Below are 27880 nucleotides of genomic sequence, written 5' to 3'. Positions count from 1 at the left end.
TGCCGACATTAAAAGCATGAGAGAGAGAGAGATTTTCAGTCTTTACTACACAATATGCATAAAGACACACCAAAAGAGCCCGGCTTTCAGTACTTCAGTACTTTGATTACGTGTAGACCGGTTAATCAGACAGCTGATTGCTTACATGTACCTGCGCAAAATCTGATGCACTAACAACATAATAATTATAGAATACAATGTATTATGTTGGTACATGTAATTCGGTACGATCTCTATGTAATGGTTGATTAATGCAACACGTTTTATTAAGATGCTCAGCAATTTCAGTCTAAACGGAGATTATTCTCGCTGCTAGAAATATATAAGTATACATATAATGAAAATTAAATTGTGTTTTTTCTTTGTTTAAGTGCATTTTTCTCTTATTTTAGTTGTTTACAAATTTCTATTTACTAACCTGAGTCAAGCTTCGAGTTATCAGCAAGATACAGAGCTTTGCACACAGTGCTACTGTATGTTTGTACACAAAGCTGAGGTCATGCTTTAGCTATGCTGAATAGGAAATACCAAGTTTAAAAATCTAAAGTTGAATGTAATAAACTCATGTGAACAAAAACATGACTCAAACCAAGCTATGTATCTTTCTTATAATTTTACGATTGACGCTGAAATTTTGGTTGATCAATAGAAATGTCTTGCTAAAAGGATGATATGCTGTAATTACTTTCTGGTACCCCTTCTTCAACCATGAATTGCATAAAATCTACACAAATTTTTGATAGTTTTTCGAACACAAGTAAATAAAAACTACGTCTTTTAAACAGTGTCCATAGTCTTGACACATTATTATTATGAGGATAAACGCATTATCGGTGTTCTTAAAAAAATTTTGCAACGGCAAATCATCTTTGTAGACATTTGTTGTTTTTTAATAAAGATGAAAATAATGGGTGGGCCTTGGTACAATAAAGCGACATGCCTGCCAATACATAAAGAATTATAGCTCTTTAACATATGTGACAACATTTTTCAGTTAAGTTTATTCATCAATCGAGTAAGGATACGAAACGTCATACGAAATGAATTCATGCTTGTTCATGCCGATCGAGTACCCGGGTACTCGGTAAAAGTGTAAATAAATATGAACAAGTACATTTGATAACTGTAAAACCTTGGTCACTTTTGTAGAAATAAAACCACATGATCTAATGGGAGGTTTCCCCGTAAGTGTGTTTCTGTTGTAATAATTATGAGCACTTCGTATTTCCAGACCTTTGCAGTCGGTGGCGGCGTTTTAGGTCTGTTCAATTTCTCTACTGTGTGCTATCTAATTTTATAATAGACTATATCAACGATGTTCAGTGAAAACAAATCATTAAAGTAAGCCAAAAATAAGGGTTCAAGTTCAAGTTCAAGTTCTTTATTCCAAGAGACAAATGTCTCATAGGTTATACATATGAACATATACATATTAAATAAACAGTAAGAAAAACAAAGTGTACATAATCAATTTGGATAATTCACATGGAGAGTTCGTTGCTTGTTTGCATAATATAAATATTTACCTAAATTACACAGTTCTTTAGTATTAGAGGTAGATAATAACTGTATAACATTATAGACACTTGGTTTTCGGGAGTAGTATTTTTTAATATACTTATCTCTTAAACTACAAAGTGATGGACAAATAAGTAAAAAATGGAACTCATCTTCAATTACATTTAAGTTGCAAGATTCACATTTTCGACAATCACGTGTTAAATTATCATACCTCCCTGTTTCAATCTTTAAGTCATGTGAGGACAACCGTAAGCGTGTAATTAATTTACGATATTTTACATGAATTGGTTTCTTTAGGTAAACTTGTAAACAAAAATGATCAACAACATGTTTATATAATATACATTTTGATGCATTGCTTATATCGTTAACAACTTTTTGTTTAAAGACATCACACATTCTATTAAATATAATATCTAAAATAACAGTCTCTTTCATAGTACTTTGATATAAATCGGCCAAGCCTAAGATGGACAATTCTTTCCTAATATTTGAAATCCATATGTTATTATTTTTCACCATGTCTTCGTAGCATGCTTTTAAAATACAGTTTTTACTGTTTCTTAATTTAAACCAGTATTTAAAAAATTTTTGTTTCCTGAAAATCTCTAATGGAAATCTACCTACTTCATAATAAACTACACTGTTGCAAGTATTTTTTCTGACACCCAAAACCTTCTTACAAAAATTTATATGGACTTTTTCTACATCTTGACCTTTATGGAATCCCCAAATTTCAGCACCATAACTAAGTACACTTTTTACATAAGTATCAAAAACATTCAATTGAGTTTCAACATTAAAATTCAAATCTTTCATTTTACTAGATATGCTGAACATTGCTTTATTTCCCTGTGCTGCACAGTGCTTTTGTGTAGATAAAAATTTACCATTGTAGTTAAACAACATACCAAGATAGTTAAATTGATTCACTACTTCTACGTATTTGCTATTGTATTCCCATTTTTCATTATCTTTAACACATTTTCCGTTTCTAAAAATTACAATTTTGGTTTTTTGTACATTAACAGATAAGTTCCATTCATCAGTATATCTGTGCAATGTGTTCAGCATATCCTGTAAACCCTCGGGCGATTCTGCCAAAAGGACAGTATCATCAGCATACATAATTAAAAACATATTAATCATTTGTAATTCAATTGATGTACAATTACTATTTATAAAATATCTTTCAAAATCATTAAGGTACATTGAAAATAATAATGGAGACAATATTTCACCTTGTAGAACTCCAGCTGAGATTCTAAATGTTTCTGTAAATGTACCTTTATGTTTAACACATGCTCTTACATTTTTATATAGAGACTTAATAATACGTAACAATTTTCCTCCAAAACCCTCCATTTGCAATTTATACCATAGTTTTGATCTATCAGTTAAGTCAAAGGCCTTTGTATAATCCACAAAACAACAGTACAATCTTTTTTGGTTTTTTAAAGTTCTACTTATGAGATTCTGTAGTACAAATATGGCATCAATTGTACCTACCCCTGGTTTAAAACCAAACTGAGCATCAGTAATGATATTATATCTCTGGTCCCATTCTAACAATCTAGTATTCATAATACTTGTAAATAGTTTTGCCAAGCAACTAACTAATGTGATACCTCTATAATTGTTTAAATCTTGCATTTCACCTTTTTTAAAAATTGGTACAATACAACCTTTTGACCAATTGTCTGGGTAAAAACCAGAGTCGAATATATTATTAAAAAGTCTACACAAAATAGGTATCATAACCTCTTTACATTTCGAAAAAAATTCATTAATTACACCATCTTCAGCATTACTCTTGTTACTTTTCAGTTTCAAAATAGCTTTCTCAACCTCTAATTCTGAAATACACACATCTAACTCTTCATAACATGGTAATATTTCATAATCATCACTAGTGTTGTCATAAGTAGTAGTTTTTACATTTTCAAAAAGGTTCTTAAAATGCTCAAAAAACTCTTTGGCACTTACATCACAACTGATTTTTTTATTATTCTTAAATAAACGAAAAAACTGCTTTTGATTACATTTTCTTAGGTATTCCATTCTGTCTCCCTGATATCGTTCGTAGTTATGCTTAAACTACTGGACTGTTTTTCTATAAACCTTTTTCTTTGCACAAAGTACAATTCTATTTACATCCGACTTGCATACATTAAAATTATGCAGTGCACCTCTATAATCACGGTATTTTGATTTACAAATATCATTAAACCAGGTTTTTTAATAATACAACGTTCTGCATCTGTAACTGTATTTGCCAGTCCACCAGTGATAATACAATAGGGCTTCATTATTTTACAGAGTGTCTTACTTAAATTCGCTACACAATTGTCAACATCTTCTTGTGTATATAACTGGTTTTCTACATATGACAAAAATAAATCATAGTGTTCACTTATTGACCACGTAGCTTCTAAATCAGCACCTTCTTTCCATCTAACTGAAGTACATTGATTTATACTCCCGTTCCCTTGTGAAGTGTTTGCACAGCACAAGGCTTTTGATCCCCCATCTATGTAGTTAGTTTTAATACAAAAAGAAACAGGTGCATGATCGGAGAAGCAGTTAAAAATACCTGTTGAAAAATAAGCAATATTGTCAAAATTGTACACATCTGTAAGTAAATAATCTATCGTACTAGTTCCATTGGCGTTATAAAAAGTGATATTACCATTATAGTCATTTTCATTTCTTCCATTAACAATTTTCAATCCTGTAGTTCTACACAAATTAATCAACTTTTTACCAAAGTTGTTAACTCCTCTGTCTGCATTATGTCTACAGTATACATTGACATTATTGTCATAGTCTACAAATGACTGTAAATTATTTTCTACTGACTTTTCAAGCTTGTCATCAGAAATAAAATCATCCAAAGTTCCACACCGGGCATTAAAGTCCCCTACCACATATATATGACCTTTACGGTGAAGAGTGAAGACAGCCAAAGGTGAGAAAAGCTAGGTAACAGGTGCTTGGTCACGATAATTACCATATAAACACTGCCACGGCGATAACGGCCATTTAGCATATTTAGAGGCGTAAGAAATCCTAATTACTGTATGTACAAGTGCAATGGACATTTTACATTAAGTTTTAAAACCGATGTTTTAATGCATTATTAAATAAACTTAGAAATATTAAAAAATATACATCCGAGTAACCGAGTACCAATTTTAGTATTCGATACTCGGACGTTAGATCGAGTACCCGATTAACCGGGTACTCGTTGACATCCCTAATATATATAGAGTAAATCTTTAAAAAACCTTCTTCTCAAGAACCATTTGGTCAGAAAAGCTGAAACATGTGTGGAAGCATCCTCAGGTAGTGTAGATTCCCACTTAGCCAACATTTTGAAAAAATACAGGTAAAATACAGGTAGATCTGTGTTGGCTAAGTGAGAATGGGGTGCAGGAAGAGAACAAAAGAATTTAATTACAGGTAAGCTATAGTCTGTTTTCGAATACGGGAGAACAGATATGAATTAAGCTTTGACACAGTACTTTATTTGATTTAAATAAATAAGAGGAAAATGTAATTTTAAATTTATTTATGACTCAAAATTTATATTAGTTGACTTTAAATAAGCCTTGAAATACGTAAAAAAAAAAAAAAAAATATGGGTCATATGTTATTTCCTTCAATTTTATGTAGTTCCTATAGTTATAGATTTATTCATCACTTAGAATTTATATTAGTTGACTTTAAATAAGCTATATATGTTATTTCCTTCAATTTTATATAGTTTCTATAGTTATATTACAAATATTTCCAATCAACACAATATGAAAATAACAAAACATAATAACGCTTGAGTAAATTGCTTTATATGTTTTAATGTCGTATACTTCACATTTAACAAGATCAATTGTATGATGATGAATAAATACATTTAAGAATCTACGCTATTCCCGCACAGAATATTCACAACATTTTCACTTTTCACATTTAATAAGATCAACTGTATGATGAAAATTACATTCTTAGGATAGACAACATAAAATAAATATTGTTCCCACAAAGAAATATTTACAACATTACACAATCATTTTCAGATTTCACTCGAAGTGAACGAGATGAGATGCAGCATCCGCGTAAGCCATTAAGTCCATTTCACCTTGACGCAGCCTGTTCATGAGACTATGAAGACGGGAATCCAACTGACGATACTTCCTTTTTTTGGGACGGACAACTCCACCTGCTGTAATGGTCGTTAACGGTTAATGTAAACAAAACAAAAATAATGGTTTTTAGAAATGGGGGAATTTTGCGAACAGAAGATGTGTGGTTTTATAAGTGTGAACAAATTGAAGTAGTGAACAGTTTTTGTTATCTAGGACTTTTGTTGAATTACAATGGCAAATTTCATGTTACGCAGAAACAATTGTCATTACAATGTATGAAGGCTTTTTTTGCACTGAAAAGGAAATGTTGTAATATGAGTCTTAATTTTACTACGCTTTTGTCCCTTTTTGACACTTATGTAGGAAGCATTGCTTACTACGGTTGTGAAGTCTGGGGCTTTCATTCTGCCCCAGATATAGAAAAAATTCATCTTAATTATTGTAAAAACATACTTAATGTTAAAAGGGGCACATCTAATGCAGTTATTTATTGTGAATTGGGCAGAATGCCTCTGCAATGTATCAGAAAAATACGTATTTTAAGATACTGGATGAAACTTTTATCATCAAGAAATTGCATTTTGAATTCATGTTATGTTAATATGTATAATGAAACTTTAGTTAAAAACAAATGTAAAAACTGGGCTGCAGAGATCAAGAATATGTTAACAAGTACTGGGCTAATGAACTTATGGGAAAACCAATTTTTTGAAAAGCCAGAAATTATTTTAACGATCGCCAAGCAACGTATTTTTGATAATTTTAAACAGTCTTTACTAGCTGACATAAATGCCTCTTCCAAATGTACAATCTATAGATATTTAGTTGATCATTGTACCTTGTAGTCATATCTAACAAAAAGAATTCCTTTACAATATAAGAAACTTATATGTAAATTAAGATTATCATCCCATTGTCTTACCATCGAAACTGGCAGATATAACAATGTTCCATTACAAAGACGTTTATGTCCTCTATGTACTTTAGATATAGAAGATGAATATCATATATTGAAATGCCCCTATTACTGTAACTTAAGAGAAAAATTCCTTAAGAAGTTTTATTATATTAAACCCTCTGTCTTTAAATTAATTCTATTATTGTCAACACAAAATGTAAAGGATTTGTGCAATTTAGGTAAATATATTAAGAATGCTTTTGTAATCAGAAAACTTCATGTATAAACTTGCCTTTTTCAAGTGACCAGTATATGTATTATAACATGTGTATATTAATTGTATATGTCTATGAGCTGTACAGCTGTTGACTAATAAACAATACACTATATGTAATCTGGACGAGCTTTGCCTCATATGCAGCCTGTTCCTTTTGAAGTAATTCTAGAAACACAAAGATGTTTGGGTGGGCCCGTCTACACATTCTGTTGAACTTGTTGTGCCATCCCTCAACTGCATTTGTTGTTAATAGAGATGTACAGGAATAAAAGGTCCCATCACTATACACAGTCGAGGATGCACACAGTCTCTGAAGATTGGCATCAGTGGCGAACAAAAGAATTCGGTTTCCAGCTTCATCTCTGTCGTCACACAACAGGAATCTCTCGTGAGCAAGGGACTGTGTCCAATGGTTTTGGAGGTTGTTGGCAGTTTTGGCATCATCTTCCCTCGGCTCCGGTACAGAATAGACTTGCAAGATTGAAATGTGGGATTGGGAATCTGCCTGATCATTTCCTCCACGCTGTCATCACAGTCAGCATTCCGCAGTGCTCCAAGTTCTTCATCGTACAGCGAGGGTATGGGCGCCGCTTCATCTCTGCATCTCTTCTTCACCTTACTGACGAAGGAGTCTGCAGCTAAGGCAATTGAGTCTCCTTCATGGTTATGGGGCCGTCCGAAAGACACAAGGATGTTGTCCAAAGTAACAACAGTAGCAGGGCATTGTCGGTCTACACATCTCCAATATGTTCGGTTGTTGCGTCTTGTCCTCACGGAATACTTAAATCCAGCATGAAGAAGATAGAATCCTCCTCTGACGTTCTCTAAAAAGTTGACTTGCACCTGAAGATTGGCCATTTTGATTTGATATGATTTTCTTAATATCTTTAAACTACATGTAACAGTCCATTAAACAATTAAGATCTCATAATTTTCAGGCTTTTGATTTTGTAAACTAATGACCATAATTATGCTTTTCTATCTAGTCTATATTCTTAAAAACTGCTGATCAATCTCATTTATGTAATTATACCTCCAATTAAAACATTTTATAATCATTTATTTTAATGTTTTGATAATGCATGTACCGCTATTAGTTTATACATATAAAAGTTTTAAAAAAAATATGCAATTATCTTGCAGAAAATTGATGATTGTCATTTTTTTTTTTACAAATATTCTATGGTTATTTTTATTTATTTATTCTGATTATAGGCGAAATTAATGCTCTTTGAATAAACATTTAAATAAGACTTATGTTTCAATAAATATTAAAAATACATATATTGCCGATTATTCTCGAAATAAATTTATGCATTGTAGTTTATCTTTTTAAAATGCAATCATTTTTTTTCCCATCAAACTATTCTCAGGTAATTGATAACAAATACATTTACATGTGAAAACAGACTATAGCGTCCTGATCACTCAGGTGTGAAAATCAAAATGTTGGCCAAGTGGGAATTGAGAATTTCAGAATGTTGGCTAAGTGGGAATAAACCGGTCAGAAAAGCTGAAACATGTGTGGAAGCATCCTCAGGTAGTGTAGATTCAAACTTGTGAAAATCATGAACCCCGGTGGTAGGGTGAGGCCACAATGGGGGGTTCAATTTTCACATTTGAATACTAGTATATAAAGAAAATCTTTAAAAATCTTCTTCTCAAAACCATTAGGCCAGGAAAGCTGAAACTTTTATGAAAGCGTCACCAGGAAGTGTAAATTCAAAGTTGTGAAAATCCTGACCCTGGGGGGTAGGGTGGAGCCACAATGGGGGGACAAAATTTTACTTAGAAATATATAGAGTAAATCTTCAATAATCTTCTTCTTAGAAACCATTATGCCAGGAAAGCTGAAACTTGTATGGAAGCATTCTCAGGAGTGAAAATTCAAAGTTGGGAAAATCATGAACATCAGTTGTTCAGTGGGGCCACAATGGGGGTAGACTTTTTACATATAAATATAAAGAGTTAATCTTAAAAATCTTCTTCTCAAAACCACTAGGCCAGGAAAGCTGAAACTTGTTTGGAAGCATCATTATGTAGTGAGATGTCAATTTTATTCAAATCATGATTCCGGAGGGGGGAGGGGGTCACAAGGAGGGGGGGGGGGGACAAATTTTACATAGGAATATATAGAAAAATATCTTTAAATCTTTTCCTTAAAAAAACATTTGCCTAAAAAAGCTGTAACTTTAGTGAAAGCAACTTCAGAAACTATTAGTGTAGATTCAAATTTGTTCAAATCAAAATCTTAAGGAGTAGTGTGGGCCACATTGGAGATTCAATTGTACAAAGGAAATCATTTTAATATTTCACAAAAAGTGAAATGTTATTATATATGCTTTTACTTATATGCAAGCATTTTTATATATTGCTGATTCTTAAAAATTGTTTAAACTTTGGCCCTTGGAAAACTATTGGGCCTCACAAGAGGTTCCGAGTTTGATGTAGGTCTATACCCTGTATATGTTAACAATTGTTAAGGGCCTTTTTTAGAACCGTGATGCTGAATTTGATATAACTATAAAATCATCCTGTTAGAAAATGGACTTAATTAGATGTATAATTATAAGAATATCCAGGGGGAAACAGATTTTTTCGTACAGGATCTACATGTAGTATACCACATTGACCAGATATTTTGTATTATGACTCCATGAAGCTGATTTTATCATGCCTTTTGTTGCTCAGGTGAGCGATGTGGCCCGTAGGCCTCTTGTTAAAAATCTTCTTTTCAAAAGCCATTAGGCCAGAAAAGCTGAAACTTGTGTGGAAGCATCCTCAGATCGTGTAGATTCATGTTTGTTCAACTCATAATCCCTGGGGGTAAGGTAAGGCCATAATTGGGGTCAAAGTTTTACAGAGGAGTATATAGAGTTAAACTTTTAAAATTTACTTTTTAAAACTAATATGACAGAAAAGCTGAAACTTGTGTGGAAGCATCCTCAGATAGTGTAGATTCAAGTTTGTTCCTGCATAGTCACCAATTTTCATTATATTTCATTCATGGACACACCTATAGATGTAAAACGCAAAAAAAGTAAGTGTTCTGAATCCACTACCGTTTCTCAAACATTTGAGCGGTAAGCTGTATCACATGGGACCACCCCACCCCCTAATTCACCCCCCCCCCCCTTTCCCGAGATATTTTTCATGACTTATTTCTTAAAAAATACTAGAATTTAAAAATTGTTGATGCATACTAAATGTATGAAAATATGTATTACAATATACACCACTGGTATATAAAAAGAGACGCTCTTTTTTTACTATTAGTGGTGTACATGTATTAATATACAGTAATTTTTTTTTTCACATGGCTTATTTCACTATAATTGGGAGTTATATTAGTGTAGTGTACATCAACGTATGCTATGAGAAATAAATCACGAAAAAATATATCAGGAAGCCCTAATTATAAATTAGTTTCATATACTATATATAGGGGGGGGGGGTGTAAATATAGAGGGGGGGGGGGGGGAGGGGGTCCCGTTCTCAAGAACCTGTGGGCTGTGTAGCGCGGATTCAGCACATCTAATTTTAATTAGATTGGATACTCAACGGTGGCATATCTTAACGATCCACAAAATTTCAAGACAGTTTATATAATATTCTTATTAAAACATGTTATTCAATCATCATGTATAAATATACGTGTATCGTATCTTTGAAGATATATCTTATATGTAACTAAGTATATTTGCGTTTTTCCGATTAAGTGAAATGCTTGTCTTGCATTTTTAGGTCTTAAATAAAAATCTACATTCTACATGCATTGATCGACTTTTCATATACCTGTTATAAAAAATCCGGAAATATCTTGTCCAACGAAAAGACTAGATATTATGCTACTTCCTGTCATTTCAAGTTAAATGCGCGGGCATGTTTAGACTTCCTTAGTTACGTAATAGTATTGCTAAAGAGAAGCTGCGTTTTCGTGACTCCCAAAGATTGATAGTTTGTGAATACTATCAATCTTTGCCATCGCCTATCGATTCGTCGGAAGTGTTGGGTACTCGTGTGTGGTTATATACATCGTTCAATTGGAACAGTCTATCAACTGTGATTTATTTTTATTCTTAATTAACCTCAGAAATTTAGAAAGGCCGTATTGGATATCTTGAAAGTCATCGTGTCCAAAGATGAAGGACACTATGATTGTGACAAGTGAAGTCCTGCCCAAGCGTGAACCGATTGTAGTAAATCGGGACGTTTGGTACAGCTTCATGAGCAAAGAGGATGCCGACCCTCAGGCCTGCTGGCTTGAGAGGAAGCGGCAAGAGAGGATGAAAGTAAGTTTTCGCTTAATATAAAAGTAATGTTCTTGTTTACATTTGTTATTAATATATTTTTTATTGTTTGAAATATATTCATTTTATTTAAGGCTGAAAAAGCTGCCTTGGGGGCTTCAACGTCTAGAGTTTCTACATCTACAACTTCCTCCTCTGAGTCTGTGGTCTTGGACTCTATGAAATTTAGAAATATTCAGCAGAAAGGTAGGGGTATTTGCATTTTACTTTGTATATATTTATTGGATCCTGTTAGCATTTACTTAGCTCTCCATAAAAAAAGTTCGCTTGCCTTCTCTGAACAAATGACAAAAAGTTTGTAAGCTTCAACCCAAAATATTTTTATCAAACTTTTTTTTTTTCTTTTTGTTACTAGAAATACAATTATTAAAGGAAATTTATTTTCTATTAGATTAAAATAGTCAACTATTAAGCTGTTAATGCAGCTTTGATTAAATAGAAACAACTTCAAACACTGAGTTCAGGAGATTAATTAAATTTATTGAAAGTTAGTGGGGTTGGGCTATTAAAGGATTGACATTTAGATCATAAGATATTCAGAAAAAAAAGATTCATTTTCATTTTAATAATTCTCATTTTTTTATATCATTTTGAAACTTTGTTATGAAGGTATCATTTATTTGAAGAATGTATTTATACAATTATAGTGGACAGAAACCAAAACCAGACACCTTCTCCACCAAGTTCAGTTTCTTCACCAAGTTCAGTGTCATCAACTGTATCGGATGATGAGGTCCCCAGTAAACTTAAAAAATCATCTCCCAAGGCTGAAAATGAAAGGGATAGTGCACCACTCTCAGGCCATATACAGGCTCCAAACACCAGACACTATGCCAATATCGGCCAATATTTGAATGAAATCTATAACAGAGAACAGATATGTGACATTTCATTCAAACTGGGCAACATTATTTACCCGGTGCATAAGGTCGTCCTTGCTAGCCAGAGTCCTTTGTTTGAGAAGTTGTTTAACAGAAAGGACTTTACTCAGCCCCCCATCAGACCTAGGCAAATTAAGGTTACTGGAGTTTCAGAGGGTTCTTTGAAGGCATTCATAAATTGCATTTATTCTGGCAATTTCAATCTCATGAAGCCTGATTGTCTGCATGAGGTACTTGATCTCTCACGGATGTTCGAAGTGCAGCACATCACACAGATGTGTTTGCAGAAAATCTCCTCTCTTGGTCACCAAGACTTGCTGAAACTATTGCAAAAGATGAGGAGTCGTAAAGATGTTCAACTTTGTGACATTCTGATGGATGGCATAGCCAAAAATTTTATGGAGATTAGGAACAGTTCCCCTTTCTACGGCTTGGATGTGGACACAGTCTGCATGATTTTGTCCAATGATAGGCTCAATGTGAGTTCAGAGATGGACATATTTGAGAGCGCATTAAGTTGGCTTCACCATCCTGGAGATCGAATGAAGAATCTGGAGAAATTAATGGATACGGTCAGGTTCTCGCACCTGTCAAGCCAGCAATTGATGGAATGCTTCGTAAAATGTTCAGCCCTTAAGAAGAGCCCCTATTGTGTTGGCTTGATCACTATGGCTAACTGGTTAGTACATGTACTCTTCAATATTACCTTACTTTTTATATATGAAAAAGATAAATCATAGGTTTATCGCTTAAAATTAAACAATATACATAATCATAAACATAAGTTAAATAAGTCATATACATGTATATTACCAGTCTGTTATGTAAAACATGCATATTAAAGGATCTACTCTATTTTATTGTGAAAAAAAATGACGGTGTTATAAAGAATATGTGAATTCAATGCATCTTTTATACCTTGGTGTAGGGTTCAAACCTCCATCCGCCTCAATCAGCAAGACCCTCTGAATCTGGAGATTCAAAAACCTAGGAGCCTTGCCAACAGTGGAGGGAGTGTCGAGCAATATCTAAAGGTACATGAATAGTCATGTTTCTTTACAGCCTTAGTACAGTGTACCAAATTGTTTTTCCTTTTAAGATAATTTAAGTTTTTTTATTTAAGTTTCTTTTATATAGTATCATACAAGCAAGTATTAAATATTTAATAATTTTACTTCCACAATAAAAGATGATGTTTCTTTAAATGATAAACAACTGAATTGGAAGCATTATCAGATTTGCAAAATGTGATATGTACAAATCATGCTTAGATAGATTGATCATCAGTTTGTAAATAAAGTATCATCAAAGGTAAGTACAGTATATATGTATGTTAAAAACTCAACTCAACACTGGAATGAATCAATGGAATGACTGTATTGATTATAAATCACCTTGAAATTCATTTGTTTGCCCTTTCTTGTTTCGCAATATTCATAAACTTAAGAAGAAAAATTCAGTTTTCTGTTCATGCATGAGAATTAATATGATGCCCAGAATTTTATTAGATATACCTACATTCTTATTTGTTATTTGACTATTGGTGAGAACAAAAACTTCTTTGTGAGATGGCTTAAAATCATAAATATATTTGATATATATCATTTTCTTTCTATGTTTCAATTTTACATTCAAAAACATGTCAATGTGCATTGTAAACATAAGCTCTTTCAACATTTGAATGTTACATTCCATTCTAATCTTTATTTCTGTTCTTCTGACCTATTCCTTTTCTGTCTTTCTTCTTTCTGTTGCCCCTATAGACACACTGTAGCTCTGAGTTCAAGGAACCCAATGTCACTTATGACATTATTCTAATGACTGAAGATGCTATCGAGGATTTTAATCGCCATGCCTGTTCCCAAGTCAAAGCTCGTCCACATTTTCTGCACCTTGTATCAAGCAATACAAGGAATCAAAATGTAATATTTTATTGTCAACATACCATCAAAAAGTAAAAAAATAATTGATGTAAAAATGATATAAAAAGGAGGATAAAACCGTAAAAAGTATATATTTCCAGGCTCATCATTATAAAAATTGACGTGTACAAGTACACGTAGCATTGTGTGACTTTCAGTAGTTATCATTTAATTCAGTAAAATTCATCTACATGCACCTCTTGGGATAAAGGGATTTTATTTCTTAATGAGTATGATTATTTATATCGTAGAAGAAAGTTAATAAATGATGGATGAAATATTATGATTTCATTCATAGATCCCAACTAAACCTATTATTCCATTATCCAAGTTCCTTGTTAGCAAGTTTTACTGTACATGTTTACCTTGGTAATAATTAACGTACTATTTATATTAGGTAGGTAAGATAGCCATCGTATTTGTACATATCCACTTTTTAATCATTTCATCTTTATGTCACCTTTATTCACTTGATGTAGTTGGCAAAAGGGCATGGATAGTTGGATACTTTCAAATTTAAGTTGATCAAGGTTTAAACTGCAAACCTTAACAAAGTGCATGAATGCTCCTAATTTATAGACACTTCAAATGTTTAAATTTGAAATTCATTTAGAAGATGTTATTATTATGGTCTGTCCCAGGGACAGAGTATAGAAAACTTCTTTACAAAGAATTTCATTATCTATTTAGAAATTGATGGTGAAACATTATCATGCAGTTAGATATTCAGGTAAACAGAGCTAGGACTTAATTGCTTCATAATTATGTACATATGATGACCAGAGTTTATTATTTTGTAATAATTGAACTTGCTTAATAAAACTGCTTATTATATTATCGTAAATTTCATATATACCTAGGGTCTATGATGAACGACAAAGAAAAAGAGAACGACATTAAAGTCCTGGCATGGCTTTCTGGAAAGTCAGACAGTGGCTTTAACAATCATCCTAACCCAACTGGACTACAAAGCATGGATTGCATGATGGGAAGGAAACCAAAGCAAAAAGATGTTTCCAAAATGGAGGGAAAAAGCAATGACAAACATGTAAAGAAGAAAAGGAGTAAAAGAGATCAAATGCAGGACATGTCCCTCTCTGATGGTGGTAGAGATTCTTGTACAGAGATGGTATGGGGAGGAGACCAGTGGTACATGGTCGGTAAGTAGATACAGTTCTACCTCATTATATAGAATGCCAGTAACTCTTAATACATGTACCATGGATATCTGGAAGTAAATTGGAAGTTCTCTCCAGTGTTTCTTTTTAAAACGTCTCTACTCTGTGAATATCCTTCTCTTTGATCATCAGCTCAAAATATTAGATAATGAAGCTTGACTTAGGCTTATGTAATGCTTTTAGTTTTTCATGTCACCAAGATTATAAATTGAAGGACATATTTTCTTTCTTTACTGTGTCTTACCTTTTTTTTTAATCTTGACCATATCTTTTAAACTTTAAAATGGAAACTAACTGTCTTATTAAAGGAAAAAAAGTCAGTGTTAGAGGTCTATCAATATTGTAGTATTAGATAGATCAAGGTGGTCGAATTTCCAGAGGACTTTGACAGGGTTTGGGGCAAAGCATGTCACAAAATCAGCAAAAACTGCAACTGACCAAATTAATTTTCATTTTGAAGAAAATTTTAATATATATTTGTCAAATCAAATCATGTTAAAATCAATGCAAGATGATCTGATTATGCAATTTTTGTAGGTGGAGCCAGGTACAAAGATTCAGAGTGTCCCTCCCCCACCAATAAAGTATTGGTGTACTCATATGAGACCAAAGAGTGGAGACCAGTGGCTCCATTGAATGTTGCAAGGATGGAGCATTCCGTTTGTAAAGTAGATGGCTATATATTTGCTATTGGTGGAATAGGTGAAGGCAATCGGTATGTACCAGTATGTCTTCACAATTTTCAGGACAATAAGAGAAATATTGATTAAAATTAATCAAAAGAAGTTTGGGTGATAACTTATAGAATTATTTTCATATATTTTTCATCAATTCAGCTTGCTTTCATCGGTGGAGTGTTATAATCCTAGAACCAATTGTTGGTTCTATGTGAAGGCACTCCCTGACCCCAGGGCTGCTGCCTCTACCTCGGCTGAGGGGGGCATTGTTTGTCTTCAAGGGGGATACAGTCAAATGAATCATGGGCAGCCCTCCAGTTTTTACTATGAGAACAAAGTTAAATTGTTCTACAACATGGAAACCAATAAGTAAGTAAAGAAGTCATATTAAAGCTAGGTCATCATAGCTTTTCTTGTCTGGTAAGACTTGTCAGCCTTGTCAATGAATTTTAGTAAATGATGTAAGTAATGTGAGAACTTTTTCATATTTTTCTTTCCTTTTGTATTTATTTTAAGGTTTAATTGTGATCAAATCCGATTTCTCATTCACTGAATTAGTTATACTAAACAGTTTTTGTAATTCATAAATGTACAATATGATTACAGTGTAATCTTTTCATATCTTTTTGTTTTCAGGTGGTTAAGAAAATACTGAGGCCCATCCATCAAACTGAAATCTTTTCTAAAGTTGTTTTTCAAGGACAATTTTAAAATCTAATTTGATCAAATTTAAATCTTAATTGTCAATGTAATTTTTTTGAAGTGGATATTTTAGAAACATTTATGTAAAAAGGGGCAAGAGTAATTAAATTGTATGCAACTGTTGGTAATCAGTTTTTTTTTAATTTTACTTTGAATTTATTTTATAAGTTTGCATGTAATGAGTATGAAAATTCCAGGCCTTGAAATAGAGCCTGCATTGTGGGGGCTTAATTAATAGCTTTGGCAAAATGGCCAATACTTGTACTCTTATAAGTCAATATACCTTACTTTTCAAAAATATTCAAATTGTGATTGTTTTGTTTCTGTTTTTCAAGAAAATTGATCTAATAACATTTTTGAATTATACTATTTAAAAAATTTATCTCAAATAATTTTAATGAAATAAAAGTATCAACATGCAGTGATTTCAAAGCATTTTATTAAAACCTTGCTTTCCAAAAATCAACAAGATCCTCTGAATCTGGAGGCTTCCAAGCACAGGAACATTGATTTCAATCAGGAACCAAATGTTCAACAATATCTTGGTATATCTTTCAATTAAATGTACATGAATACTCTTCAAGATACTTCAATAATTAATTCAGTTCCTTTCAAAAACATTGCAAAAGTTGGTCTACTGCTGGGAAAGAAACTAAATGTTTCAATTGAAGTTTATTTTAGAATGAGATTCTGGAATTTGAATGTGAAAAATGTACATGTAATTACATATAATATGATAAATGTGGAACTAGGGAAAAGGGTCTAAGTGATTTTAATTAACTTGATTTTTAGCCAATAAAATGAAGGACAATATCATTATCAAGCCTAGGCATATCAATTGATTAATTTGTAATATTATGATGATTAAATTTTATTTAGAATTAACTTTTTTATGGAAAACTTGTACGTATTCAACATTCCCATGAACACATTTAACATACAAACACACACGCGCGCGCGCACAGATAGACCCTGCTGTGAGCGATATCAGAAGAAACCAATTTCACAATGAGAATCAGCTGCGGAAAGTTCTTGATTTCTATAACTGGCTATATACTTTTGTCGGATTTCTCAAATCTACTGTCTGCACATTTAGACAAAAATACCATTTAAGGCACCTTTAACTCTTAAAACATGTAAAAACTGCTTAGAATTATTCGAGCAGTACTATTGTTATTTTCAACGTCTATTCAATTTTTCTTTCGTTTCACTTATTTACATTTTCAACATGAGTGACACAAAATGGGCGTCTTGTTATAGCATGACCGAGAAAAAGTATTGGCTGTGCCGCGTAGTAATACATAGCATGTGCTACATAAAAAAAATTTGTGGTTTTTAAATAATGTTGTTTTAAAATGTACAAATTGAAAATAATATGAATATAACTAATAAGGAATCATTCTTTGAATATTATTAGGTGATAATATCGGTCGGAGCGTGGTCAAATCTATCATAAAGCCCTTCGGGCTGTATTGGATTTGACCACGCCCCGACCGAAATTATCACCTCATAATACTAAAAGAATGATTCCTTATTCCGTAATTGAAGTGAACTGCCATACATGTACATTGTAGGTTGCAACACGATATTATTTCTTTGGTCTTATCTAATTACTGAACCATCGGTAAACACTTGGAATGGAGGAACCTCTTGCTAAAAAAAAAAAAAACAAATTGGATTTCATTTCCTACAAATATGTTTATTTTCACTGAATATCTGATTGCAATCAAATTAATGTTTATAATGGTGGTGTTATATTTGGTTTGCGATGTTTTTTTAACATAAAGAGCGACACAAGATACTGTATGTTTATTTCGAGTGATAAAAAATGTTCTTTATTTAAATCAATCTGATATTATGAAGAGTAATACATTGTGTTGCTGAAGAATTGTGTAGAACTCTTGCAATTGGTACATTTGTAATAATTCTTTATATTAATTGTTTTGGATTAAATAACTAAAATATCACACTAACTAATATATACCCAAATCAAGCATTTCAGTTTCAACCTGATCATGACTTAACAAAAACGCAAATATTATATCAAGCATGGGATAAGCATCAACAATGATAAGCCATTAAATCAAATTCTATTATTCATTACAGTTTTAACATTTTTTCCTCCGCTTTTATACTATTTTGATTATTATTACCGATATAATTCACGTTTATTTTAAAATCTTCGTAATATCAAAAATAAATAAAACTTCATTCATTATTTTTTCGGAGGGACCAAAAAGTATATACATGTATAGCTATCGGAAAAAAAATTGAAGCAAACAAAACTAAAGCATTTACTCAAACAAATTGTATCTCTTTTCTTTTAACATCGATGTTGATTGCAGTTTGATAATGCTTTTCAGAAAACTTGAGTAACAAGATGTTTCACACTAAACAAAAAATATACTTTTCTATTATTGTTAGCCTTAGTGTTCCCTTTAAAGATGTGCATGTTTTCAACATTCACCAGAGTACCCAAATCAATATAGCTAAATAGTGATCCAAATCAAGCACCTTTTTGCTCGATTCACATTTTCCATACCGTGAACATTGGTCAGAGCAAGGATCCGGATCCGGTCACAGGATTTTGCATCAGGGACATAAATCCCTTTTCATTATGCGACGTACCCCACTTTTAAAACAGAAAATTCATTACTGTTTGGTTATACTTTGGGGGGGGGGGGGGAACCCTGTTTTTCATGGGAATAGAAACAAGATTTTGAAGTGTTTTGCATTTTAAATTAGGCAAAATAATCCATCGGAAAGATCACTGTAAAAAAACGATGAGGTTAATGGTTACATTACATTTAAAACATTTTTAGCGCTAACACTTAAAAACAGTCGACTCCCCCTCCCCCCCCCCCCAAAAAAAAAAAAAAAAAACAAACAAACTCCCAAAAAACCTCGATGTTTCTAGTAAAAAGATTTTTTTAAATTTTATCTAGTTTAATGTATTGTCATTTTTAAAATTAAAAAGTACCGTCCATATCAGAGGTATAAAATAATACATGGAACCATGATAGTTTATGCTGTTAGCGGGGGGGGGGGGGGGTAATATAAACTGCTGAAATTTTTGGGTAAAATCTTTTCGGAAAGATGCTAGTAAAATATCAATGATCAGTTTGAAAATAAATTTTAAGACCGAGTTTTCATTAAGACAAACCTTTCATGGTGGTTTTTGTTTACTTTGTACATATTCCGTGATTAAATACATGTACATACCAATTTCACATTTTATGGGGAAAATTAACTAGACAATATATTTCAAATCGATATAAAGAGAATATATAGCCTACGTGTATATTAAATGCAAATATAGCGTTTATGCACGGGTTGCGGACATTTTATGCAATGTACAACGTATTTTTGGGCACCCCAAAAATTCAATCCGGGATCCTAGGCTTTAATTTCCCTCTGGTACTCTCCCCCGAAAGGAAGTTATTGAAAGTGCAAGCTCCAAAGAAAACATATATGTTTAGGAGTTCCTTATCGAAGCTGTACCATGATACCAGGGTCCAATACCATATTCATCATGCGCGGATCCAGAAAATTTTTCCAGGGGGGTCCGAAGGATAATTGTGTTTGCCAGGGGGGGGGGGGGGGGTCCGAGGCATATTTTCGCGATAATTTTACTATGTAAATTTAATAAATTTTCATTTTCCAGGGGGGGGGGGGGGTCGGGACCCCCCCGACCCCCCCTCTAGATCCGCGCATGTTCATAAACTGGATGAGAATTTACTGAGACGATATTGAATATATCTTGATTTAATTAATTGATTTTACTAAAACGTTTAAACAAATTGTGGGGTGGTTATCATCTGCAAGAAAAAAAGAAGAAGGAGATGAAATTTTTTCAAATGTATTTCAAAAGTGGCGCTTTGTAACTACTAAATAGTAAGCCTATCACTCCTCGGGCCTTTACGGATCCGCGCCTTTTACAATGAAGAAATACTGTTAAAAAAAAAATATTTCTTATATGTGACGATCATGGATCAGAAACGTGCAGTTGAATACATAAAAATGTGGTATCTTTCCACTGTGAGAAGTATTGTATGTTAGTAGAAAGCGAAAAAGAAAGAAAAAAAGGTATGAAAGTCTGTGTAATCACATTTTATGCGGACCTTTCTTAAAAAGTAGTCTGCATATTTAGTTTACGTATCATTGCGCATGGCAGAAGTCAGGGTGTATAGAAAAAGATCGTTAAGATTGATAAAAATTAAAACTTAAATGAATGCAAAACACATTTTAAAATGTATCGAAAATTACAAGAATGAAAATAAAGGCAACTTTGATGTTTAAACACAACTTATATGCAGAACTATTTTCATAGAGATAATAAGAGTACTTCCATGTGTTATTCGGTTATTATGGTGGACAGTCTTAAAATTCCTATATATTAGCTACTGTATTTTCCCTTTGATACAAGCGCATGATACAGAAAAACATATAATTAAGGCCTAGTATGAACAAGAAATAATTATTATTAATCCGGTTAGCATACAAATTTGCTTGCAGCAGCAACGGTTTCCTAAGAAGAGGGTCAGAGAGGTGTTGCATGCAATGCTAGTTTCAAGACTCCATCCCCGTTGAAGTGACCAATGCAACAGTCATGTCTTTTTCGGAGAGGTAAGTTGAAAGAACACGAGATGATACGATAGTGTCAGACGTATCCGTCAGGTTGTCTAGTGTTTCGAGTAATCGCTTCCGAGCGGAAACTCGTGTAATGAGCCCATCGCATTTAGCTACAATTTCCTCGTTAGAGTTCTATATTGTTGTCTCACAATTCCGGCTGAGTGAACCCTGGCCCTTGTGACATCTTATCGGGGGGATTTTTCCCAGAAAATGAAAATGTGTTTGCAAGAGATCAATTATCATAAGTTTATCTACTTACAAGCCAACTTAAAAATGATAAAGTAGAACATCAGTTGTGAGTTGTGTACTTGTGGACAACCAGGATTGTATTGTACACTCCATGCATACATGTACAGCAATCACTGATATTACCAGTTATTATTCAAAACTCAACTGGTCAAACTAATGTCAGTCTGCTTGTATATATTAATTTTAAGATACATCATATGTCATATTTACAATGATTGTTAATGCAAACTAGGACATTGATAAAAGTGTCATTCCTTAGTAAGTTGATAGCTTAAAAGAATACATGTTTCAATTACTACATCATTTACACCCCCCCCCCCACCTACATGCCTTTTGTGCAACAGTTTCTTGATGGACTTATAATATATGTCATATATATTGATATTGCCACAGTGTCACATGTATATAGTATGCTTTATCATATGACATCATAAGCTACAAAATGTGACGAGTCTGTTTCTGTGTAAACAAATATTGTCAGATGATCACTGAAATATAGTGGGTTTTTTTTAAAAGATGTCATATATTGATTTAACATGAGATGTGGCATAGTTGGTATTGAGTGACTGTGTCGCTGCTTTGGTTGGTTTCTCTTCATATGGAAATGATTAAGATTGAGTGAAATATGGCTCACTGATTTTTTTCTCAATCAAAATAGCGGTATGTGAGAGGAATTTATGTGTCATCTTTTTAAGGTTCATGAATTTATTTATAAATTAAAATTTTGTTTATGATTTAATGGAGCGATGTGCCATTTGTTGTTGTATTTTGTGCTGTTGATGAATTGAAATTTAATGATCATGAATTGAGGCTAAAACGTTTTTTTTTTTAGAAGCAATCTATTTGTGTTAATGTTTCACTTTAATAAATATTGTGATTATTTTGCTTCTAATGCACTTAAAAAAATGTCCTTGAAAACCATTTTTGTTTTGCTTTTATTTCTTGTCATTTGTGGTTATTTATATCTGGTACTGATAATTATATATAGTGTATTAGTTTAAATAAGGAAATTGAAAAGGAACACGAATCATAAATTCACACATTCCATATTTTTCTGTACAGTATAATATTCCTGATAACACTATATGCGTCATTATTGTTGAACAAGTCTATCCATAACAACTTTTGGTTCCTAATCTGCTATTATCTTAATTCTTATGGAATTTCCATAAGATAACAATCAGGTGACTATATATGAGTGCAGAAAGTTCAATGGGTGTATGAGTTTTCATATTGTAGAACTGTAGAGACCAGGAGAATGGGAAATCAATGATTTGAGTTTTAAAAATGGCAAAACAGGTGATATTGCAAGTGATTTGGCAAACTGTCAGCATGCATGAACTATCGAGGTTCTTTAAAACTTATTTTTTATTTAACGAACAAAGAAAACTATGCATTTACCTGATATTGAATCTTTTTGGTTGGGAGTAAAGCATAAACATTTTAACATCTATATAATTATACCAACAGATAATTTCCGTAATAAAATTTACCAAAAATTCATTTCCAAGAGAAGGAATGCCAAAAGACAATAGAGTCATTTTTTTAATAAGAGCTTGGAGTTTGGGTAGTTTTGTCAAAGTAGGCCTGTCCATTACAGTGCTGGCCACTCTTTGAAATTACCGTAACAAGATTTGTCTTGCTTTTTGAGCTAAAAGCAATCTGTGCATATTTCAGTTAAAACGAGAATCATTTTTAACTTGTTTTCATGCAAAAAATAAATAGTTATCGTACCGAAAGTACAAGGTCTTGTTGAAATGGTTCAATCACATGTACCTAACAATTTCCCTATTTATGCATTTAAAAAACTCAGTTTCTTATCATACTTTTCTACATCATCATATATTTCATTTCACCTTTGGAATAAATTAGATAAATTCATTCTATTGAAACATTTTATATAAATTCATTGAATTTTTAAATGTGAGATGACATTTTCTGTGTTTTATAATCATATAAAATTTATACATGCACATGATGTATGTCCTATCACCAAATTAAGATTAATTATATACTGAAAGAACCTTGTAGGATATATATATATATATATATATAAGCTCAACAGGTGTCTCTTTCATATAAACATTAAGATGAAAAATGTATAAAATGTAAGACTGCTTCAATAACATTATTTATTATATTTTTAGTTATAGATATTTTGACCTAATTTGGACAGAGAAACATATACACTAGTTGTAGATAATAAGAAAAAATCTTTTTGCTGTCTCTTTCACTTTTTAAAAAAGGAAAATGATTTTATAACCTGAAATCAGACAAAAATCAAGTTGGATAACTCCTACATGCAGAGTGTTAAAATGATAAGGAAGGTAACTCTTACAGGACTGTTTATAGGAAGTGTAGAAGGGGGGGGGGGGTATTCAATTACAATAGAAATTGTTAAGCTATAAAAATGGATTGGTTTTGTTTTTTTTCTAGACAGGTGAATTAATTCAATGAAGACAAAATCAAATAAAAATTAAGTGTTAAAAAAAAAACTTACTGTTTTATGCATCCAAAATTATTCACAAAACAGCTAGGACAAATGACGTGGGACACACAGTACAATTGTGATCATTTATTCTAAAAAAGTACCAGTAAATTGAGGTATGTGATCAGTCCAAGTAATCATCAGGTGAGAGAAAGTATGGTGATGTCAGACACCATAAAAAAAAACAAGTTTGGCACATCTGACAACCACATGCCTACAAAATATTTAATCTGACTCTTCTTCTTGGCATATCAATCACATTTTATCTGTGTGGCACAGATGCAGGGTTTTTTCCCCTCCCTCCCTCCCTCTCTCGATCCCTTTCACTTTTATGTTTCTTTTAACCTTTAAACAAAACTTGAAATATTTTTTTTCACAGGACTACAATTTTTTTTTCTAAGGTATATTCATTTACACCTGTGGATAAATTGTATAAGTATTTACTTACCTGTGACATTTAATATTGAAAATAGAATCAAAACTCACCTCCACAAAGGTAACTTTTATTATTGATTGAGTTGAACCCCCTCTATAGGGTGAAAACAATCTTGACAATCTGCCTCTTACCTTTGAGACGTTTTAATGCATTCCGCTTCACATCTTCTAACCTTCCTTTGCTTGCTCACTTGAAGCAGTAGAACATTAAGTTTTAAGCTCGTCTATTTCTCCAGTGCGTTAGTATCAGTCAGCTGTCTGTTGTCTTTGAGGCAGGCACAGGCAACATGTTGTAGATTGCAATAATCGTCATTTGTTTGTCAAGTAGCTTTCTACCTAACATCTCGATCCTAGCTTCTTCAGACAATGACATTATATACTGAGAGTGTTGTGTGCATCACATAAAAATAGGGAGAATACTGAATAGCATTGGCGGCGTGAATTATATTTCATGGATTATTAGTCATCTGACACAGCTTTACTTGGAAATTTTTGTTGATAATGTATAAGATATGTAATAGATACTGCATACGAATTGAACTGTTAATAAAAGGAGGTTTTGGTGTCATAGCCACAGTTTAAAGAAAGTCTTGTGAAATAATTATTATTATATGTTGAGGGTCATGAAATATAAACTGTGGTATATTTACACAATGAAGATCAAAACAGTTGAAATTCTTTCTCACTGGTTTTGCTTTACACAAAATAATTCATGTCAAAAAAATATATTTGTTCAAAAAATTTAAAAAACTTTAAAAGATGATTTATAGTTAAAAGGATATTAACACCTTCAGTTATGATCTGAATTGTACCCCTGAGAGTTGTACTGGAGTCTGACAAAATGATTTAAGCTTTTATGTTTGAGAATAAGTTAGGGATTTTTAAGAGCGAATTATACGTTTTAATAATATGGACGTATTTTATGAATATGTAGCATCCAGTATTTGAATCGAGGTTCAGATATTTTTATAATATGAGAGGGTTTGTCATCTGAATGACGTTATAATCGCAGCTTCGATCACAGACGAAACATTAAGGGACAACAGGGCAATAATAGCTTTTGTCAACTTTCTTTTGAAGAATAGGGGGTGGTGGTCCCCCCCCCCCCCCCCCCCCCAAAAAAAAACCCAAAAAACTTGTACAAAAGGACCTCATTATTTTTCTTCAAGATTTCAGAATAAAACCCAAAAAACTAGTACATTAGGACCTCATTATTTTTCTTCAAGATTTCAGAATGAAGTAATTTTTGTTTTATTTATTGCGACTAGCTGAAATTATACCAGTTATAAGAATTATTCATACAAATGTTTTAAGAATAGGGACAATACAAGCATTATATGTTTGGTCTGAGATATATTGGCATATGATATATGTATACATGTATATTACTTAGGACATCAATCGGTCATGTTTAGATCCCGTGCAGTAGAATTTCTGAATATTTTATCATTTTTTATGTTGACAGGTTGTTGACTTCAGGATATTTACAAGCTATTTTTTAATTAGAAAGATGACTAATTTATAAATATATTAACAACAACAATTTAATACATAAAATTCCTTAAATTGAGAATTTTAGAATGATTGCCGTAATTATTTTGAAGATTTATTACAAAAAGGATTATGAAAAAATTTATTATCATATTTTTAACATTTTGATATAAACATGTATATATACATGAGTGTTTATATAATTCAAATTTATTTTAATTCTGTACAAACAATGTCACTTAAAACTTGCCAGTCTATTTACACTTCACTTATAGTTATTGGTTTCCTAGCTATTATATGCCAGGAAAGTGACGTAAGAATATTGAAGCTTGGTGTTTTGTTTGGTTTTTTTTTTCATTTCTGGAATGTTGGGTTGATTAGAATAGAAGGCAAGCTTGCTTAAGAAACCTAATGTGTTCTGTGTTTTTGTCCCATCACTGTAGAAAGGGATGCCATGTATAAATGTTGGGCAATACAGACGGATGAGTTGTGGTCAGACCAGTTTTGGGGTCTAGCTGGGTCATTAGTCAGAGCCACAGAGAAAAAGGATATGTAATTTACTCATTTTACTGTATGTTAATCTCTAGCGTTCACACAGGATATGTAGAGTTTCTATCAATTCATGCGATATAATGACACACTTTGTTTTAATCTGGTAGTTTCAGCTTGTAAACAAAAACATTTCCTGGTGTCTTCCCAAAAGGTCAAAGTTCAGAGGAATAAGCAAACTGCATCTATATGTAGCGCCGGGGTTGGACGGAAAATGCTCTAGTAGATTGTATATTGTGTCGGTGGTATGGAATACGTTACATTCATTGACCGCGAAATCAAGTAGACTCGAGCTGTGGCGGGATATTATTGTAGTACTCCAGGTGATATGTGTGTATAATTCAGTGGCCAGATTCTGAAGGAGGGAGGACTTTATTATCACTATAGTTTGTGTGTGGTGTGTTAAACACCGGAGAAAACAACACAAATTTGATGATCCACCACTAAGTGGGATTATAAGTGTCATTGTGTTGATGAATTGCTTACACAGGGAGTGAGAAAAATCAAGGATCCTTCATAATGAATATGAATAAGGAGTTGGGTTTATTTTTTTTCATTGCATGGATTTGACATCAGGGATTATAATTGATTGGAGGACGTTTATTGTGGAGTTTTCTGGGATGTGTTTTTGGTTTTCTCTGGATGGTTAGTGGTGACATATCCTATGTGAAATGAGCTATTGATTATAATGTACATGCCCTATGTCGTCATATAGATAGTTTTGTGTGATACTTGTGTGACATGTGGAAATCAGTGAATATTTGACATTCTTCTTATAAAGGTGTAATAGTTTTTTTAATGCAATTCTATCTGATGATATGATAATTGACTGGGCTAATGCTGGGATGATAACCAGTCTCCAATGATGACGATAATAGAAACCAATTAATCTGATGCAGAATTGATTCAATTTCGCAAAACAAAAGTTTACAAATATGCCATTGGGGAAGAAATGGCGATCGATGGACGTTCTTCACTTTGGTTCATCCAAACAAGATAAAGAGGCCCTGAAAAAAGAGAACGGACATTTGGGATCGGGGGACATACTGTCCAAAACATGTCGGACAAAGAGTAAGGGTGGGTCAAAAGAAGACCTGTTAGACGAAGAACCGCCGGTCATTTTGAGAAGGAAGCACGGTTCGAAGCATCGGTTTAGCTCTCGAGAAGATCTATTGGATAAGCCGGCCTCCCCCAAACTGCGACAAAGCATTCATGTCCCCTGGCATAGGTCTAAATCTAGCTCCAGGGACGACTTGGTCAATAACGAATCAAGGAAAGACCCCAACAACAGGTATAAAAACCAGTACTCCAATATCATTTGACTGCTTCATTAATTATCATCACCACACGGAAAGGTAACAGGGTGCATGTACACACACATATTTGTTTGCTTCTATAACACAGATAATGATGGAGCTCAACCTGTCTCGTAATAGGTGATAGGATTGTATGTATGCATTTACACTGGAGAGCTATTCACTGCATTCTCTATGTCATAGGATATTAAGACTATATCATAAGTCAT

General features: G+C 32.8%; 1 protein-coding gene, 1 long non-coding RNA gene and 1 pseudogene across 6 annotated transcripts in view; 2 read left to right on the top strand and 1 right to left on the bottom strand.

Annotated features, from left to right (window-relative positions):
* Positions 1-25399, bottom strand: part of LOC128193058 (uncharacterized) — a 31503-nt gene extending 6104 nt beyond the window's left edge. The window contains exons 1-2 of one of the 3 annotated variants that reach the window (XR_008244589.1): positions 24448-25399; positions 23893-23972 (exon numbers count right to left, since the gene is read on the bottom strand). This is a non-coding gene — a long non-coding RNA (uncharacterized LOC128193058). The other 2 variants (XR_008244588.1, XR_008244587.1) reach the window with 2 other exon arrangements.
* Positions 10896-16517, top strand: LOC128193057 (kelch-like protein 2; annotated as a pseudogene).
* An 831-nt stretch (positions 25400-26230) lies between the features above and the next one.
* The window catches only part of LOC128193054 (rho guanine nucleotide exchange factor 11-like), a 53547-nt gene continuing 51897 nt past the window's right edge, over positions 26231-27880 (top strand). For 2 of the 3 annotated variants that reach the window (XM_052866249.1, XM_052866248.1), the window contains exon 1: positions 26231-27646. In XM_052866249.1, coding sequence (XP_052722209.1) covers positions 27291-27646 — 356 coding nt within the window. In that variant the 5' untranslated portion in view covers positions 26231-27290. The remainder of the gene's footprint in view (positions 27647-27880) is intronic. The other variant, XM_052866250.1, reaches the window with a different exon arrangement.

The sequence above is a fragment of the Crassostrea angulata genome, chromosome 7, assembly GCF_025612915.1.
Source record: "Crassostrea angulata isolate pt1a10 chromosome 7, ASM2561291v2, whole genome shotgun sequence".
In the NCBI taxonomy this organism is placed as follows: domain Eukaryota; kingdom Metazoa; phylum Mollusca; class Bivalvia; order Ostreida; family Ostreidae; genus Magallana; species Magallana angulata.
This window is presented reverse-complemented; position numbering and strand designations above follow the sequence as displayed.